The following is a 21,470-nucleotide window of genomic DNA, read 5'->3' on the forward strand; positions in this document are numbered from 1 at the left end:
ATACAGGTTTGGAACAACATGAGGGTGAGTAAATGATGATGGAATTTTCATTTTTTGGTGAACTATCCCTTTAACTCGATGTGGAATTTGAACTGTTGAGGTCAATCTGACACTATTCTCATTGTGACCACATGGTGGCGTCAAATTTGTGAAAATAGAAGAAAACACATTTATTTTAGACTTCGGTCTGTAGTTTTATTACGAAATGAAATTGTATTAGCTAAATTAGTTTAGCTAAACAAATAGATGTTTAGCAAAAAAAAGTTACATCACAAGTGTCAGTCACCATATGTTGGTATTGATATTTTTTATTTTTACACAATATATTTTCATAAAAACAGTGTTCAGTTTTTTTTTTTATTAGTTTTTTATCCTTCTTCAACTTCAACTTTAAATAGAGAAATGTTGCCTTGGCAACTAGCTGAAATAAAATAAGTTTAAAAAAAATATTTATTTATTTCAAGTAGGCTTATGATTTTGTTATATTCTAGTTTAAGTTAAAGCCCAATCTATGCTGGTTTTAGAGGGGTTTTGAGCACTTTTCATCTGGAAGACTATCAGCTAAGACCAGCAAATGGCTTAAGCAGGGAGAGAGAAGTCTCACTCTCCAGTGTGCTGCTTTCCTCTTCAGTCAGTTCATGTTTTATTCTCTCTGAGTTTCTGGCATTGACTTCAAAACTCTCTGCAGGAATTCCTGTTAGTTGGAGACTTTTCCCTAAACCGTCCTGTGTCTCTCATTAACTTTACCCATCTGATCCCAAATTGCAAGTGGCATCACCGTGACAACACCAAAACTAGAAACAGACAGCACCTTTTGCGTTGTCGCATTTCTCGCATCTTCCTCTCAGAATCTCCGTTTGGATCAGACGGAGAGTTTTTGTTTAGCATATTATTATGAGTTCTGCTAACATGGAGACCAGCTGTGAAAGAGGGTTTACTCGTTCTGAACTCATTACCGCAGAGGCTGAGCTGAATACTAATGCTGCTCCTCTCTGCATGTTAACAGTCCTCACATATTCAAACTTTCAAGTTTGTATAGAAGAATGAGTGTTAGGGATGGAGAATAGATGAGGGTGATGGGAGGGAACAGATATAATGCCTCGGGTGAGAACCCTCTGAATTTGGCCTCTTCAAAAAAGCCCACTTGTTTTGGTGAAATACTCTAACTTGATGATTAAATACACATTTCACAGTCTTTTCTTTTGGAGACAGTAACCTCCGTTTCATTTAAAATGTTTTTCTTTTTTAAATTACATTAAAGCTTACACCTTTAATATAGCCTAACTTTTAAGAGCTTAATGTAAAGTTACATTTGAAAGTAACTTTTCACATCAACCAAATTATCGCATACTCTAAATCTAAACAGAGATGATGAACAAGTGGTTTTGCAAAGGGATTTTGAGACAGTTTTTTTTATACAATAATAGAAAATCTCTTAAAGGGATAGTAATTTTGTTGTTCCAAACCTGTATGAGTTTCTTTCTTCTATTAAAAAGAAGAATGTTGGTAACCAGACAGTTGATGGTAGCCATTGACTTCCATAGTATTTTCTTCCATGGAAGTCAATGGCTACCGCAACCTGTTTGATTACCGTAAGTTTGGAGCAACTTTGGCTGAACTATCCCTTTAAGATCTGAGCTTCATTAAGGTCGGTGCTCCATATTAGTACCATTAACGTCTTCAGTCCCTTTTGTGACTGTCTGCTCCCTATCCGATGAACCACTCCCCAAGTGTGTGAACTCGGAAGTGTCTTTTGTTTTCTTTTGATTCTGGTCAACCCAATGTCCTTAAGCGAAACAGGCAGCAAAATGCTTTCAGAGTGAATGTTCCTTCGTTGAATAGTGGTGTGAATGTGTGATGGTTATGGGGGAGTGATTACTCATGGTCACAGTGAGGTCACGTGAAGTGGGAAATGTCCACTCAAGTTCACCAGTGCAAGAATTGCAGGCGTGGAAATTCCCTTTTGCCCTCTGAATGAGATGCAGGAAATTTTGTTAATTTAATTATATTTAAGAACAAAACACACACACACACACACACACACACACACACACAGACACAGACACACACACACACACACACACACACACACACACACACACACACACACACACACACACACACACACACACACACACACACACACACACACACACACACAGACTGTCTTTTTCATCACATTAAAGCTTACAGCTTTAATTTAGCCTAACTTTAAAGAGCTTAATGTACATTTTGAAGTAACTTTTCACATCTACTAAATTATTGTGTGTTTAAGTATTTATGTATTTTGAAATTAACCAAATTTATTTTATATATATATCATTTAAATAGTTGTATTTAGTTCATCTAGTTTTCTTTTAGTTTCTTAAAACGTATTAAAATAATTTTAATTTAAATAAATAAATAATACAGTGTAGAAAATATTATTTAAAGAGTATTTAGTGTCTGTCAGTTAGATAGAAAGTATAATTCAAAATGATACATTTTTTGGACCTGTGTATATCCAAATGAACTTGCATTGGATAGAGTGTAAAACCGTAAGCACATTATTACGGAACCAATGCTTTGAGCAAGTATTTTGCATGAAACTCTCATAAATAAAGACACAGTGACACATATGGATTATTCTCTTCCTGCTTCCATTTTGATCATCTCGTGTTTTTTCTAATATGATGTTTTGTTTTGTGAGGCCAAAGAGCCTCTTTGCACAAAGCGGCATCCCTGCGGACCTGCTGAATGTGTGGTGAATGAGCAGAATCTCTGCTAATGGCTTGAATGGTTGCTGGGTGATAAGCCATTGATGTCGGCAGACTCACTGAGTTTGCTCATCGCAGTGGGTCTAAAGCCCCTGATCTCACAGAGACCCAACAGCCAGCTCAGTGCTTCCTTCTGTCATCCTGACACTTTTATCTTACATCTGGTATAGACTATCAAATGTATTTTGCCTAATGATGAATAAAATGGTGTTTCTCAATATATATTTAAAAAGAAAACCAAAAAGAAAACATTTTTTAAAACATGTTTCTTCAAGACAGAAGTGAGATTGAATTGTCTTTCACATCCCTCGTTTAGAGTCTTTCAGGGGAATATGCAACCACATTCATTTTCTAGCTCTTTACTCTTACTGGCATTGATGGTTCAAGAGCCTTTGACATCCATGGAAACATTCCATTACACAAAATGTTCTTTATAGTGGGAAAGGGTTTGTTGAAATATTAATATGTTCTTCAGACTAATATTTTTACTAATATATATATATATATATATATATATATATATATATTTTTAAAGATCTGGTCACAGAAAGGTTCTTTGGAGAAAACAAAATGGTTCTATTGCAAAAAAAAAACAAAAAAAAACCTTTGGAGCCTTTATTTTTGAGAGTAACCATTTTGAGCAACCATTTCTGTGGGTATTTATTCTAATAATAAAAATACTTCTTAAAATATTGATAATAATTTAAAATTATAATAATTATTGTTTTTATATATTATATAACTAATTTAATATATATATATATATATATATATATATATATATATATATATATATATATATATATATATATATATATATATATATATATATATATATATAAAAGTTTTAATCTAGACAGAAACAGCACCTGATCGCTGATCCCTAGCAGAATGGATTCTGATTTGCTGTTTTTATCGTTCATCAACTGGAAAAAAATCCTTCAGAGTCGTCGGCGCACCCGCCATCTTAATAGCTGGAACGGTCAGCGTGTCTTCACTCACAGTAAGAATAAATGATGTCGCTACATTGCGCAGCTTCTGGTTGTTAAGAAAGTGTTGGTTTCATAGGTTGGTTTTTGTTTTTATTGTAACTCAATATTATAGGTTTTATGTCTTTGTCTTGTTGTATTGTGTTAGTTTAGCAAAATCATCTGCTGAGGTCTATTGCAGATAGGTCTATAGATATTCATACATGCGTCTAACTACGGTTGCAGATGCAGACGCACATTCTAGAGTGTTCACGGACCTGCTTTGACCGTTCCAATATGGCGGATGAATTGGGTCAATATCACTATAAAGTGCCTTTGGTGTCCTCATCAGAATCGTTCAGTCATCATGAACATAATGCAAAATAATGAAATTCTGAGGTTGTATTATAAATGGCCAAACACTTACACACATACAAGAACAATGATACGTCTCTTGAAATGTGTTTTTCTGATTTTATACCATTTTCTTTGATTGGATGTATGCGATTTTGGCATGTCCCACACGCTGCTCAGCTAAATTCAGTGAGTGTAAAAAGTGGTTAAATTACATAAAATTAAAATACTTTTTTAATGTACTTCTTGTCCTCAGCAAGCTATTTAATAAAACAAGTCATTTTGATTATTTATATTTTATGTTCATAATAATATTAAGCAGTTTGCATGTGTCCCTGAAATTGCTGTCCACCCTGTCATTATGGGGTAAACGCCCCTTTAAGAAACCAACTGATGTACTCAGTGACATCCCCTCCCCCATTTGGTCTTTTTTCAGTGGATGTTAAAACATCTGCAACACACACAATAAGTATCTACACTTATATTTCCTAATTTTCATCATATTGTGTTTGTAGTTGCGTGTTGTCAAGCTTAACATGTCCACCCTGTCATTGTGAAATATTAATTAATATAAAAACTTTTCAGAAATTCTAAATATACATTTTAAACAGTGCACAGTCAGCTTCAACAGTGAATCACTTTGCTAACTGCTGTACACCATGTGCTCATTAAATACTAACTTTAGCCAAAAAATGTCCACCCTGTTCCATGACAGGGTGGACATGGTTCATGACAGGGTGGACATTTGCAACTCCTGAAAATCAGCCTGAGCCAGGCCCCTCCTTCTTCTATATTGGTTAAGGGTTTCTTGAAGGTCCTGTTGTTTTTCTAATGTTCCCCCGTTCTAGTTCACCCATTAAAGCATTTGTCCACCCTGTCATGCCAAGTTCCACCCTGTCACTTTGTTGTCCACCCTGTCATTTTCAACTTTTATGATGAAAATAAACTAATAATTTTAACAAGTTAACAAAACCTTGTGTGTGAATTTATAATAAACAAATGAGGGCCAGTTAGTATGGTTTTAAATTTTGACTAAATATCTTTATTGTTAGATTTGATTTAGAATAGAATGTGCAACTATCGCATATTTTATTGGGCAATACATATTTAAGCAGTAACTTCATTATTATCAAAATACTTTTACCATTAACTAAAATGTTTTGTTGGGAAAGGGACACATTCTCTTTGCTCAGATCTACATTTTATAATCACTATGCAATGAAAATGTATTTATTCTACTATGAGTTTGTCCATGACAGGGTGGACATATTTTATGGTTTGCTCGTATATTGTCAGCTTGCAGTTAATTTATAAAAAGTGCTGGAGCTTGACCAATATGCATTTCTAACAGCCTAATGTCTCCTTAATACAACACATATGAAGTTAAATGGAAAATCTCAGATTTTTTTTGGGAAATTGTGAAGTCTCAAAGGCACTTTATGGTGATATTGACCCAATTACGTATCGATAGATAAGGCAACTATGTAGCATAATAGGCCTATATGATTCCAACGATATCTTTTCTCTGTGCCAGTATAGTTATATTTGTGGTGTGAGGACTCTGCTATTCTATTCTATTTAAAACGATTTTTAGAACTATATCTTTATCATTACTGCTTATAATTATCGTCCTTGGTGTGAACGGGGCTTATGTTATGCTTGTCCTAGTTACATGACTGATGGTTGAAGGTCAAGAGGAAATGAGCATGAAACAAGTGATATTAGATATTTTGAGCGAGTTAAGATGTTTCATATGGACTGTAAAACTGATAACTTTAGGCGCTGGAGCTCCGTACTATTCTACTCCATCCAAACTCTCAGACTCAAGTTCAGGGAACCCAGTGCACTCACCCAACTGCCCTGCTTCCCCAAAAACTATGATTCTTCAAATACTCTCCCTCAATAGAACTGTAATCAGAAAGGCTGAAAGCTTCTTTTGTGCTTCATCTCTTTGTCGACTGGAAAGAGAGAGAGAACGGGAGGGTGATGGGGATCGGAGAGGGGGGTTACTGGAAGTGTTTGGTCCAAATTACACATTCAAGGCGAGCACTGTTTATGATTACTCTCACAAAGGCCAGAGACATTCCAAGAGCCCAGTGAAGAGGACAAACTCATTCTGAGAAAGACAGATACCTACATCATAACATCATTCATATGCAGTCCTCTGAACTCAGGCATGAAGAGACCGTATCTGTGAAGAAACATGTAAAACCTTCATATGCCTCTGTATCATTGAGAAGTCACATAAAAATGCCATTATAAAATGGATAGGATAGTTGCTCTCCTGGATGCTGCTGGTCAATACAACATTACAGATCTGAATAAAATTACATAACTTTATAAAATAAAATATGTCCAAAATAATTTGTCGCCTGTTGTAATTTTTGTATGCACGACGCATAAAACCTTTAATTGGGTTAAATCACTGAATATGTAAATTACACAGGGTGACGTCACCCAACGGGACGGGAACGGTTCACAAATTGAATGAAGTTCTGTTTGTCAGGCCTGTGGGAGAGGTGAGTGTGTGAAACAACTCTCACCCTTCAGGAAGTCCCATCACGAGTGTCATCTGAATAGCTCAAAGACCTGCCGAGAGTCAAGTGTTTATTCTTCCCCTGATTTAAAATTATCGTTCTCGGCCATTGAAATCATCTCTCAGGATGAAATGTGAAACACGATGTGAGTTTTGATCTCTTATAGTTGAAACAGAACTAAGGTTCACCTCATGTGTCTTCTCAAGGAAAGCTTGGAAAGCAGACAGCATCTGCTTTTGAAGATGCACATATTTTTTGTGTGTGTTTCATGTGAGAAACAAGCAAGGACCCCTCCTGCCATTCCATCATGTACCACAACTGGGCCCCCCTTTAAATTGTCTTGAGCATCTCCTATTTGAAGTTTTCAAGCTCCTCCCCCTTTGAGATCCTGAGTATCAGGAGCTTCTTACTGGTGGAAGGTTATTAAATTCCCAGCTCAGACTGGCTCACTCAGGGCATCTCTCAGCACAAGAGCTCACTGGAAGCAGGTAAGCAGCTCTTGTTCTCTCAGCTACTTGTAGCTAGCTATGGAGGACTTTTTTTATAGTCTGAGGAGCATTTGCCTGGAAAATAATTAGACAATAAGTTATCTGTGGCTAAAATATTTAATGCAAATTGACATATATCCTGTACCATTTAAATGCATAGTGATATTCATGTGGTTCACTGTGAATTGATGAACCTCAACTGCAAGCTACAAGATCAAATAACTATGATGGAGGAAATTTACTTGTTCATCTCTAAAATAAAAACCTTTCATTTACTTGAAATGTAATATTGCATATACATTGCATTCGTATTTAATAGTGTATATATAATGCATTAGAAAAATATAGGCACGGTATATTTATTTATTTACTTTGTTTTATTTTATTGCATTGATAAAAAGCTTTAATTTACAAGAAATTGAATTGCATATCATATATTTAAATATATCCTTTCCCATTTTAACGTTAGGATTTGGGATTTAGGTGTGCTAGAGTTTGTCTCATTCTCTCTTCTATTAGTGTAGGGTCTCTTTTGGGTCACCGGTTCAGCCCAGCTAGCTTGATCTCAGCGTGTTGAGTGACACCGCCAGCATGACCAAAACCACTGGGGAGAAGCCGCGGTCGCGCAGTCGCGTGCAGCAGTTCCGTGAGAGAATGCAACTGCGTTCCCTAAAGGCGAGGAAGAAAGTCGAAGACATCAGTAAAGATGACGTGAAGTCCTTTCTGAGAAGAAATGCTTTTGTGCTGTTCACCGTTGGAGCTGTGGTCTTTGGTCAGTGCACCTGGTTAACTGTACATACATTCATTTATAGTGTAAAAGTTTGTTCTAACCATCTAAACTGAAGTTAGTTTCTTGCTCAAGGGACACACTCCCATCGGTTACCACTCCAGATCTTTAACCACCATATCACGCCACCAGTTTGCAGTCAAGTTTAGATGCCTTTTGAGAATGGATGACTTTTGATACATGACAGAAAAGGGGTTTTGACAGATCTCTGCATCTGAATTGGTTTTTTATGCTTTATTCAGGTATCGCGCTGGGATTTGCCCTGAGGCCATATAAGATGTCATACAGGGAAGTGAAGTATTTCTCCTTTCCTGGTGAACTATTGATGCGTATGCTGCAGATGCTAGTGCTTCCCCTTCTAATCTCAAGTTTGGTTACAGGTATGATGTATTATTCTTTTGAATAAATTTTTTTTTTTCAGACATGTAACAGTTCGACCTCAGGTTTTGAATCAGATGTTACAGCGATGATATTAATTAAAAATGCTTCATACAAAAACAGGAAATTTAAGTTCGAACTCTTAGGCCTGGTTTCACAGACAGGGCTTAGACTTAGTTTGATTAGACTTAGTTTCAATTAGGGTATTTAAGAAGCTTTTATAAACGTGCATCTTGAGACCAAACAATGGTACTGACATATTTTAGAATATGTCAGTGCATGTTGCTTTCAGTTAAAACTCAGCTCAAACATGCATTTTAGTCTGGGACTAGCTTATGTCTGTGAAACAGTTAATGAAAAGTATATAAGTGAAAATGGGGTGGTAGGAAGATCCTCAGTATCTTCTCATTGGGTCTGAGCTGATGGGACCTACCCATAAAAACGTTGTCCCAGGCCTTGTGAATTTTACTGAAAAGGGCAAATCAGTGAAGTAAGGACATAGTAAAGCAAGGACATTGATAGAATGAGAACGATGTGAATTTGGAATTGTGGGAGTGGCTGGACTTTTGAAGTAATTCTATAGGATGTGAAAGAGAAAAGGGATTAAAAGAGGCATGGAAAGGAAGGAAAATTACTGGCCAATTAATGCCAACACAGAGAAAAAACAGCTCAGTAATTAAAGGGCCATGGAATTCAAATAACTGTATATGTAAGAGAATCAGTCACAGAAAAAACTTAAAGGCTTGGTTTCACAAAAAGGGCTTAGGTTAAGCCAGGATTAGGCCTTAGTTCAGTTAGGATATTTAAGTAGCTTTTATAAACATGCCTTAGAAAAAAACATTACTGGTGTGCATCTTGAGACAAAACAATGGCATTGACATATTTTAAGATATGCCTGTTGCTTTCAGTTAAAACAGCTCAAACATTTATTTTAGTCTGAGACTAAACTTAAACATTGTCTGTGAAACCGGGGGACGTTTATAGAACAACAATAAAGAAAACATGACATTATGCTGGACTCTATTCTCTGGTTCGTAGACAGTGACCTCTTTGTGCTTCTATTAAAAGTGGCAATGAGAATGAGGCAGAGGTTGTAATGACAAGTTCAGCCCCATCCACCCCTGCTGCTTCACATACACATACACAATTTCTACTCTATAACATATTTTGAGCTTGGCATAACTAGAAATATTTGTTTCATATGTATATATATATATATAAAAATAAAAAACAATACTAAGAAATATCTAGATTTTTTGTTGTTTTGGCCTATTTTAATGCTAAGACTGATGCCTATGCAAACTCTAATTGGTTAATAATAATTTGAATAATAATTATTTAAATGAAGTTATTACATTATTATGAAAATTATTATTATTATTTTTATTAAATTATTTGTCGGGCATTTTATTTGGTTATTATGCCACACCTGAGTGTAAGAGGGTGCCGTTTTATTTATTCACTTCTTTGTAGCTGTACAATATGAGTCATTTCTTTTGTTTGATACAAGTGCATTGGGAGACTGTTTGCTGTTGCCCTGGAGACATAGAGAGGGTGGCATGGCCGCTGAAACACAGGCCAGTGGAGGAATTTCCCAGGCCTGTCCAGGACAGAGAGAGATGAGTGAATGCCATTTAAGAGAGAGAGAAGTATGGTCGAGAGACACAGAGTGTGAACAGAGGAAATTGTGAACTGAGAGGCTAAACTTAAAAGGCTGTGGAGTTTAAAAGATTCTGGAGTTTGGGCCCCCAGGAGGATGAGAGGACTAAACAATGGCTGCTTTCTCTTTCTGGTCTGTGGATCAGGACAGCAGAAAGGACTCACTCAAAATTTTAACCTTAATTTTTTTTGCCAAGTCAAAGTCATCTTGCCTAAGCAAATTGACTTCTGCTGAGATTTCTATCAATCCCAAGACTTTTAAAGTCAAACGATATAGTCCTTTTCAGCTAAATTAAGATTATAACATGAATTTGTCATTTTTCATGTCTGTACAAATTCTGGTTGGGTTTTTGTATCAAAATCTTAGTACATTTTGTTTTTAGCAGGGATGGTACATGGAACCATCTATTTATTGAAAAGTTATTTGGATTCATTCTCATAGAAGAAAATGCTAAAATCGTATTCATTCTGTCTAGGCATGGCAGCGCTGGACAGTCGTGCCTCTGGAAAGATGGGCATGCGTGCAGTGATATACTATATGACCACCACTTTCATCGCGGTGTTTATCGGCATCATTATGGTTCTGATTATCCACCCTGGCAAAGGCTCAAAAGATGAATTCGCCAAACAGCAGAAGATCGAGAAGATCAGCCCAGCTGATGCCTTCCTGGACCTCATCAGGTAACGGGACAGGTGTAGCCCATCATTTACTCCAAAATACTGATATTAACCAATTACTTTATTCAACACATATGCTGAATTACTTTTGCAGAAACATGTTTCCACCTAATCTGGTTCAAGCCTGCACTCAACAGGTATGAATGTTTTCCCTTCATCCTATCACTCAAAATTTCTCAGTTCTGTTTTATCATAAAAAATAATCATAAACAATGATAATATATTAGCTGTTTGCATGCATTATGAAATTAGCAATGGTAAATTTTCTTGCCTAAAATGACCTTTATCACAAAAAAAACATTGAATTGAATTTAACTTAAAATGTAATTTAAGTGAATACTAAAGAGGTAGATCATTAATTTACAACAACTTCTAAACAAATAATGAATGATACAATAACATCTAAATAAAAGCATAAAATATAACTGCAATATAAATTAATATAAATATTTGGCTCCATATCGATTACACTGTCAATGTTGTTTCTAGGGGAATTTTATATTTATAAAGGAATTTTATATAAATAAATTATATAGATAGAAATAATAAATGTTCATGTAACTAAATTTAGAAATCTTGGGGAAAAAATGTTTACAGTAAATGAATAATTATTTAAAATGTAAATATTTTTGATGGGTGAATTTTTTTTATGTTATTGTGTGGTGCACCTTGCCAGAAAATGAGAAAATATCAGAATTGCTGACAGGACCAAACCCCCAATCCCCCCAATAAAATTATTATTATTATTATTATTTCCATAAATGAAAATATTGAATATAGACAGATAGACTCTCTCTCTCTCTCTCTCTCTCTCTCTCTCTCTCTCTCTCTCTCTCTCTCTCTCTCTATATATATATATATATATATATATAAAATATTGTGAGGTTTAAGATGTTCAGGAGACAATTTGGGGCGAAGTTCTAATATGTTTCCCTGTTCAGCTGGAAATCAATTCATCATCAAGACTTGATGAGGCTTTATGACATCTCAAAGGACAGAAACTTGTAATTTATCAGTCTTGGATCAAAAAGTTTGAGGCCTTGAATTTATAATTGTACCAATACTGCTTACAAGTGTGACAATGTTTCATTTTTCCTACCGCTGGCCCAGTCTAGTTAACTTAGCATGTAAGGAATAGACTTTTTCCATTTAGGATTTTGAGAGTCTGGCTTGATTTCGACCCACAGCTGTGCTTGGCCCGGCTGAGAGCTTTGGCAGAGCTGTGATGGTGCCACAGTCGGATATAATGGGACAGAAATGGTCAGACAATAACACTGAAGAGCCTGACAGTGGCTCACAGTCTGTCCGGACACACTCCACAGGGCCACCCTGTAGTCAACCAGATCTAAAAGAATATAATAATAATTAAATTAAATTAAAATAATATGAACAGGATCTTGTCATATAAAATTTAAATCAGATTGATTCTTGCTGATTTTTTCTTCCTTCTCTTTTTCCTCCTGTAGTTCAAGACCCAATATGGCAAGAGGATCATTAAGGTGAAGATGATCGTGAACGATTCAATATTCAACCTAACTAACGCCACCCAGGAGATTTCCCAAGAGGAAGTGATTCCTCTCCCAGGCTCCACCAACGGGGTTAATGCCCTCGGGCTGGTGGTGTTTTCAATGTGCTTCGGCTTGATCATTGGGAGTATGAAGGAACAGGGACAGGCTCTCAGAGACTTCTTCGACTCCCTCAACGAGGCCATCATGCGACTTGTTGCTATTATTATGTGGTGAGTGATCCAAGACACACAAACTTTTGAGAGAGAAAAAAACGTGCTTAAAAAGTAAACTCATTTAAAAACTGTGTTAATGTAGCCTAGGATGGGTTTTCCAATATTCGCTCCTAATTTGAAACATATTAATTTACAATAAACCTCAACAGGGAGCATAACATTTTATCAAGCGTTTCTTAACCGGTAGCATTATATTTACCTTATAATCCTGCCAAATATTATATTATATTATTCAAAAGTTTGGGATCAGTCATTTTATTATAAAAGAATGAACACTTTTATTCAGTAAAAACGCATTAAATTGATCAAAAGTGATTGTAAAGACATTTATAATGTTAAAAAAGATTTTTATTTTAAATAAATGCTGTTCTGTTGAACTTTATATTCATCAAAGAAAATAAATATATTACTGTTTCCACAAAAATATTAAGCAGCACAACAATGTTTTTAACATTGATCATAATGAGAAATATTTATTGAGCAGCAAATCAGCATAAAGAATGATTTCTGAAGGATCATGTGACATTTTTTTACTGTTTTTACTGTATAATTGATCAAATGTAGCCTGGGTGAGCATGAGCCATATTAACCATTATAATTTCAAATAGGTAATAAATATTTATTCAAATTTATTGGTGTTTATTTGTTTATTGGAGTAGTAATGTATTGGAAAGAGTAGCTTATTAGGAGGCCTAAAAAAAAATCTGCCTCAAGATTAACTTTCTGGCTTGTAATGTAAGTAATTTACAATAAGACACTGATCATAATTCATAACAGAAATGCCTCATAATAACCTTCACCTTACTGTAGAATTAGATTAATTTCCTCTTTGTCTGGACAGAAATGTGCCCTGTGCTCTCATTTTTTGTGACCCTGTTTCATGACCTCCTTTTCATCCGCATGTTTAACTCATTGACATTTTAGGAAACCTTATTAACAAGTGATGCTTCTGGATGCAGATCCATCCCTGATCCTTAATCTGTTTTCTTTCCACCGTTAGAATTTGGTAGTTTACTTTTGTGACTGAGAATGAATGGAGGTAAATGAGTGCACCGTGTCTTTAAACTCCATATCCTGTTCCCAGGTATGCACCTGTTGGTATCCTCTTTCTGATTGCTGGAAAAATCGTGGAGATGGATGACATCACTCAGATGGGCGGTCAACTCGGCATGTATACGATAACAGTGATAATCGGCCTCATGATACACGGCATGATCATTCTACCGACTTTGTACTTCGTCATCACCCGGAAAAACCCCTTCATCTTCATCACGGGTTTGCTGCAGGCCCTCATCACGGCTCTCGGCACCTCTTCCAGGTAGGACCTGCAAAGTCAAGCTGTCGAAATCATGAATATTGTGCTATCGATTCACTTTTACATTTTCCATCCCCCAGCTCTGCCACTCTTCCGGTTACCTTCAGATGCCTGGAGGAGAACAATAAAGTCGACAAACGCGTGACTCGATTCGTGCTGCCCGTTGGAGCCACGATCAACATGGATGGAACAGCACTGTATGAAGCCCTGGCAGCCATCTTTATCGCCCAGGTTAACAACATGGAAATGAACTTTGGGCAGATCATTACCATTAGGTGGGATTTTAAAATATAAATAACTCATTAAGAAAACAGAATGATATATACATCACGATTTTCTACATATGATTGATAATTTTTTTTTTTATGATGCAGCATCACAGCCACTGCTGCAAGTATCGGGGCGGCCGGAATCCCCCAGGCTGGGCTGGTCACAATGGTGATTGTGCTGACCTCTGTCGGACTCCCAACCGATGACATCACCCTCATCATTGCAGTTGATTGGTTCCTGTGAGTGACCTCTTATAGAATTGTGATTTGATATGGTTTAAAAAGGGAAAACAATGCAAAAAATAGATTAATTTGAAGTGTTTTGCAAAACTAGGCAAAATCTTCTGCTAAAATGACTGTGTCTGGCACATATTTGGGACTCCCGTCTTTTCTTTTTTTTTTCATTATCAACCCAGGTGACACACTTTGATATGTTCCCATTAGACTTGCTCCATTTTTTCAATGCATTTCATGTAATTCAATAGGTTTTAACATAGAAACGTAATTAGGTTGGCCAAATTAATCATTCCAGATAGATCCCCTTTCCCACAAGTTACACAGCTAAAAGTGCTATTTAAACTAGGATAAAAACTGAGCTGAAAGTAGAAAACTTTTTGACAACCAATCAAGTATCGCTGATATTTTACTGTCTCGGGGTGAAATATACAGGTAAATAAATGGATTGTTCATCCATTCACTTTCTGTTGCACTTACAGGGATCGACTGCGCACAACGACTAACGTCCTGGGAGATTCTATAGGAGCTGGAATTATAGAGTTCCTGTCCAAAGATGAGCTTCAGGGCGGTGATGTGGAGTTGGGGAGCTCTGTGCTGGAGGAGAACGAAGTGAAGAAACCTTATCAGAAGATCCCTCAGGAGAACGACTATGAGAATGAGAAACCACCAGACAGCGAGACTAAGATGTAGACAACGCCCAACCAAGGATTTTGTGTGTGTTTGTGTCTGTATATGTACAGTGGCCCCAGAAAATATATGAACGCTTAAGATACACTAAAAAGTGTAAGAATTTAATTGCATAATCAAACTAAATGCATTTATTTTAAAGAAATATTGCATAAGCATGCTATTCAAGCAAAACAAAAAGTATTTGGACACTTTCTGATTGTGGAAATTTGGGAAATGAACTACACTTGACTTAATAACATACATATACATATACACATATGTGTTTGTGTGTATATATATATATATATATACAAATTCTGTTGCTATGAAATAAAATTCATACATTTGTGAAGTGTTGCTTACGTGTCAAAAGTGTCCAAATATTTGTTAGGGCCCATGTACATATATATAGATATATATATATATATAGTATATATTTGTTTTGTTTTTAAATCTTTTGTTTTCAGCCTTCTTTTTTCCTTTTACTGTTGTTGTACTTTGGTTTGGTTCTCCAGGTCATACTGATTGTTATTTTGATTTGGCAGGAGAGTTTTACCTTTACAAAAACATAATAACCATTCCTTTTTTGAATTGCTTTTTCGTTATTTTAATAATTAGATGAAATGTGAATCTTTGTAGGATATGGGGGGCATTGGTATGTTGGTGACCAACGTTTGACACACGAGCTACAAGAGTGTTAAGACGAACAGGGTCATGGATGTACACAAGACTGATTTTAAGCAGAAATGAATGTCAGTGCTTCATCTGATGAACAGACAGAAGTTCATTACACTTTGCTTATGCCAAGTTCTGCACTAGGTGTTCAACATGAGCAGGAGACCAAGATTAAAAACTTATGGGCTCCGTTTGTGATCATCTATAAGTGGAGTATAAAATATGTATTACTGTAAATATCAAGAGAAAATTATGTTTAGCTTTGAAAGCTGCTTTACACATCTTTATGTATGAGAAGACTCATCGATATTCCTCAGTGTTTCAGCAGCTATTTGACTTTTCTCTGCAGCTCGCACAACTAATCCTAACTGAACAAATACTTATGCGTTTATGAGATTTTTTTTTATTATTGTTTTCTATTTTCCTATAGTTCATCCAATGACCCTTTTATTGCCATTTGCTAACATTAATGATACATAGAAATAATAAGTGCTACTGAATATTAATAGTAGGAAAAAAAGGACTGAATGTTTACAGTCTTGTGATTGCAGTGACACTGAAGTCATTTTGAAAATGTAAATCTTTGGAAAACATGCTATAGACACAGGTTGGACTCACATGTACTCGGCTGGAAACTGTGATCTTATATTTGCCTTTTTTAAATCCTTAGTTTTTTTCATGTTGCTGTATATTTCCTGTCTCTAAAGCAAAATGGGTGATTAGAACTATAGAGAAAGAGCATACGCATGTTGTGTGTTAAATATAGTTTTGAATAAAATGGAGAGTGGTGATGCATTGTGTTGGAATTTTGATTAATTATAGATGAGTAGCTGTGGTTTATTATATTTTTCACACAGCCCAACTTTTTCAACAAACTCTTTTGATATTGGAGAATTACTTTTAATTAAACATGAATAGAATGTGGAATATAATTAATGTATTCAAATGTATTTATTTTAAAAAGGCCAGAAAATGTTGATTAATGGTTTCTGCAAATAAAGGAAAGATTAAACCGATCAATAGACAAGAAACAAACTTCTAACCTAGTGGATAATTCTAAATGGACTCATGCTGCCATCTAGTGGGCAATAATTTTCTTCAGGCAAAAAAATGTTCATTAGTAGATGATAACTGTATTTTAATGCATTATGCGCTGCATTGTTATTAAAAAGCTCTAATGAAGGTGCATTTGTGCTATAGTTAAGGAAAGGGTGTGCTTGTCTCTGTTATGATGTCTTAAAGAACATCTATGTGCCTTCATTGAAGTCAAACTACACTTCACACTTCAATGAAGGCACAAAGGTGTTAAGACGTTATGACAGAGGCAAGCAAACTTTTTCCTTAAAGGGATAGTGCATCCAAAAAGGAAGATTCTGTCATAATTTACTCACCCTCAAGTTGTTCCAACCCTGTGTGAGTTTTGTTGAACACAAAAGAAGATAATTTGAAGAGTACAGTTGAAAGTAGCCATTGACTGCCCTATTATTTTTTTTCCCATACTGTGGAAGTCAATGGCTATCGTCAACTATTTTGTTTCCAACATTCTTCAAAAAAATCTTCTTTTGTTTTCAACTGAAGAAAGAAAACCATACAGGTTTTGAACAAATTGAGGATGAGTAAGTGATGACAGAGTTTTCATTTTTGGGTGAAATATCCCTTTAACTATAGCACAATGTTCCTTCATTAGAGCTTAATGCATTTAGCCAATTTAGTCAATTGGACATAGTCACACATGACCATTTTTTTACTGTTCAAATCAGGCTAAAAAAATGTTAACCGTTATTTATTTGCAGGTTTCATGGTGACAATTAGCCCCATATATAGTGTGACAATATGTCTTGTCTTTGGGGCATGTTGTCACAGAAGGCCAACGGGTGTTCAATGAACTGCATCTTTTTGTCCCAGGTGGAAATGTTTAAAAGCCTTTTTGTAGCCAAGACATTAAGGTATGTGCCTATACAGAAGCTAACTGAGAAATATTCAGAGTGATGTAAAAACTATTATGCCTGAAATATTAGTTTAGTACCGTGAGGTGGCGATATTGAACTCATATCCAGATGCCTGTACACACTACCATGAACAATGTCACGTTGGTTCAGTCAAATCTTTGTGTAATATCTACGTTCACACACATTTTCATTCATCAAAACATTCTGATTTTAATTAGTTTTATCTGTTGAAAAAGTTAAAAAGTTAAAGCCAAGACACCACTGGTGAATATGTTTAACTAATTGATATCATACTTCCCCAGTTAATTAGCCTAATCGCAAGAAATTAAGACATTCAATTTTATATTACACGTTTTCTGAACTGTTATGTTAAACGGGCAAATGGGGCGTTATTTAATTTAAAAAAAAAGATGACTCATTTGCATATTTACAGACCATAAATCTGATTATTGGATAAAGCCAGGTTCAAAATTAATTTAGGTGACATACTAGAGTTCAAGGTTTTTACATAGGGGATTTTAGATAATGCTTTAAAAACAGTGTAAAAAAAACCCGTTATTAGGAATAAAATGTTATAGAAATCAGGAGAATGTCATGAACAAACTCCTCTAAAAACCTTTCAAATAAAACTGGAAAGTCTGGTGCATAAAAGTGCAACTGAAGTTTAAATTTCTGGATCACTGCATGAGAAAAACATAATTTTGAGAAAATATATGTGTTGTAATTGAAATGCAGGCTACAGACACAAAGAGATCAAGTGTGATAGGCTATTGTAATAAACACCTAAATGTGTATTTTGGATGTTTCCTTTCCACTAGTCTGAAAGAATGTTTATGGAAGCAAACATGTTATGGAAGCAAAATAGCCCAAAATCTCTTGTGCATGAAAAAACAATGGTTTGCTTGTATAGTCTTAATTACCTTCATTAAAAAGGTGTATTTTGCTTATAAAGCTCCACGTTAATTGTATACACGGGATACAAATGTATACACGTTGAATGAACACACACCTCAGATATTTGAATTTCAGTGAGAAGAAGAGAGGAGGGAGATGAAAGCAGAGTGGAGGATGATAGAGGAGAGGATGGGAAGCAGCGGATGGGAGAAGGAGGGAAGGGGAGGAGAGCAGGCAGCGGAAGTCGGCGGGTCGCTGCTGGTTGGTTCGGCGCCGGTGGAGGGAGTCATTCCTGCAGCAGTGCTTCCGGTCGGCATTTTGTTCTGCGAGAGAGAGAGTGACTCTGTGTGGATTCTTTTATGAGCGCCCAGGAGCCTTTAGGAACCGAATCCTTTCTGCCATCGTCCGGAGTAAAGTGCGAGCTTCCGCGGGCGCCTACGAGAGGAATGACCGCCGCCCGTCCGTCTTCATGTTCGCAGTGAGAGGAAGCGGTGCGACCCGGATTATTGTTGTGAGAGGGACACAGCGAGCCCGAACCCCTCCACCTTCAGCTTTCAACAACAGAGCCTCAGGTAAACGCGCCGGACCCGTTTCGCTTGTTCCGAGTGGGGGAGCACAGTAGCCAAGTGTCGGGGTGAGACGTGCTTCGGACTTTTCGAAAGGTTATCAGTGTTGTGCAGCCCTCGCTCAGTGTTAGCATACGCGTTAGCTCGGTGCGGGCCCGCAGGCGAATCCGCGGTTCGGATGGTTCGCGAGCGAAAGGCCAAAACGGGCCGTTTAAACGGACCCAACCGGTCCAGGGGACTCGTCTGGAGATGCAGGTGTGGAGCTGAACCCGAAGCCCGGAGATAAGAGTCATACAGGCCTGCAGCTCCGCAGACCAGAGTAAACAATACTGTCCTCTCAGAGTAAACCTCATTCACCTTCTATCAGAGTAAACAATACTGTGCTTTTAGAGTAAAACCGCTTTCAGCGTCTGTCAGAGGAGGCAAAATCATACCAGAACCATCCTTAATAACTTTAATTCAGAATAAACAATACTCTCATATTAGAGCAAACTTGTTAGCCATCAGAGTAAACAATAGTCATACTACAGCAGCCCTCATTAACTGTCTGACAGAAAAAATGCAATACGCTCAACTTATTTACCTTCTAGCGAAGTAAACAATAACATAAACATCTAGATTAGATAGCAAACCTGATCAGCTAACTTATCCATCAGAATAAACTAAACACACTTCTTAGAGCTGCACTTATTGGACATCAGAATAGTTTCATTAATGAGTATCAAAACCTCGCATTATAGCAAACCTTTGAGCATCTGTCAAAGTAAAGAGCAAACAATACAGTTCTGTATTGAGTAATGCTGGCCTTTAATTAATCAGAGACAATTTATAATCAGAAAAGAATGGTTATCAAAATATTCATAACTAGCTGGTCGCATGAAGGGAATATAAATGAATTACTGAAATGTAAAGGCCTTTACCTGCAGCTCAATATTCTTTTTCATTTACAAAGGCGAAGGGTTTCTATGCTCGTTTACTGTTAATTAACTCTGACTTGAAGAGAATGTAAAAGGATATTCAAATTAAGGCCCTTGTGAGATTAATATGATCATAAACAAATATCGTAAACATTTGTAATGCTCAATCTTTGAATATGGATATAGCTAGTAATATTCATATAGCAGTATTTCTTTATAAATAATAGAATGAAACAACCTCTTTTATAAACAAACAAAAAACTAATATCTTAACAATTATTTTAATATAATATTAAATAAATAAATAGTTAAATATTTTGTGTTTTAAACAGAACTTTTAAGATTTGGAGATGGAGATTTGTTAATTTAAAAACATGGGTTTGAAAAATAAGATTATTTATTTTGACAGCTAGGAATGAAGGAAGGAATGAATGAATGAATGAAGGAAATGCTGCTTGGGTTAGCTTTAGCGGTTCGTGTCGCATATATGTGCACAAATTGAAAACTGAAAGTAAATTCAAAGTTTTGTGTCTGTTGACAAGATTCTGGATTCATTGCAGCAGATTCTGAGAAAGGAATACAGTTGAAATCGCTCACATTTATGACAAGACTGTCAGATTTGGTTGTTTAAATTGCTGTGGTGTTTTATTGGAGCAGCTAGTGCTGGAGAAACATTGAGCTGTGGCTGTAATCTATGAATGAGTTTTCACATAGCAGACCAATATTAATGTATTAGCCTAACCTTTAATAAAAAAACAGGTGATGGAGATTGTCCTGAACTGAACTTTAGTGTTTTTTAATAACTTACCAGTTCACCATCATTTGATACTTTTGCTGTTCAGTTCACTTTATTTCATTTGTACTTGGATCAATGTTTGTGTAATAACAAGTATAGGCACTCAAGAAAATATTTTTTTGTTTAATTGAATCTTCTTCTGTACTGTACATAACTTCACAGTCACACTTTTCCCGAGTTTTGTTGCACTGTTGTCTAGTCTATAAGGCACCATGAAATGTCATGTGTATTTATATATTTATTTATATAGCCAGTGCTGGGTAGTAACTGATTATAATGTAAATCTGAATTATGTAATCAGATTCCAAAAAATAAGTACTTTTTGAAATACTCATAATCAGAATGCTGATACTTTTTTATTGATTACATGGTTACTAATATTCACAAAATGCCAGTAAATTATTCAAAATTAATTGATTCTCCCTAATTCTTCATTTTTATTTTTTCAATTTTCCTTTCTCAAAAGTTGTATGAAATTGCTCACACAGTCCGGACTCACTAATCAGGCGACTATAATTAAATGGAAAAGGAGAGGCCGCACAGCATAAACAAATAACATATTTAATCTTTTTTTTTTTTTTAAATAATGTTTTTATTTTCAAATAAAAAATAAAAAATCTTTTTTATGATTTAATTCATTATTTGCTTTTCGTAAATGTATGAACCCTCTGCAGTTTCTTCCCAAACCCTGATGTAATGTAATTTTTTATGCACTTCAGGTTGTTGATATTTTTCTTTCTCTCTATTTTTTTATCAATAGAATCAAGATTCTATTCAAGTCAATATTATAAAAACAAGTCGGGTCAAAAGAAATCTAAACGTAATCAAAAAGCAGTC

The 21,470-nt window shown here is 35.8% G+C and overlaps 2 protein-coding genes across 5 annotated transcripts in view; both read left to right on the forward strand.

The window, feature by feature from the left end:
- Positions 1-7,013: 7,013 nt before the first annotated feature.
- slc1a3b (solute carrier family 1 member 3b) lies at positions 7,014-16,304 on the forward strand. The gene is made up of 10 exons (XM_084400887.1): positions 7,014-7,103; positions 7,623-7,875; positions 8,133-8,270; positions 10,404-10,608; positions 10,700-10,742; positions 12,072-12,343; positions 13,431-13,664; positions 13,742-13,936; positions 14,036-14,170; positions 14,647-16,304. The coding sequence occupies exons 2-10, from the start codon at positions 7,695-7,697 to the stop codon at positions 14,855-14,857; spliced, it is 1,614 nt and encodes a 537-aa protein (XP_084257013.1). The 5' UTR covers positions 7,014-7,103; positions 7,623-7,694; the 3' UTR covers positions 14,858-16,304.
- A 2,235-nt stretch (positions 16,305-18,539) lies between these two features.
- Positions 18,540-21,470, forward strand: part of nipblb (NIPBL cohesin loading factor b) — a 36,432-nt gene continuing 33,501 nt past the window's right edge. For 2 of the 4 annotated variants that reach the window (XM_084401165.1, XM_084401167.1), the window contains exon 1: positions 18,540-18,926. The gene's annotated coding sequence lies outside the window, so the exon portion shown is untranslated. The remainder of the gene's footprint in view (positions 18,927-21,470) is intronic. The other 2 variants (XM_084401166.1, XM_084401164.1) reach the window with 2 other exon arrangements.

Source organism: Rutilus rutilus (assembly GCF_951802725.1).
Source record: "Rutilus rutilus genome assembly, chromosome: 25".
NCBI lineage: Eukaryota > Metazoa > Chordata > Actinopteri > Cypriniformes > Leuciscidae > Rutilus > Rutilus rutilus.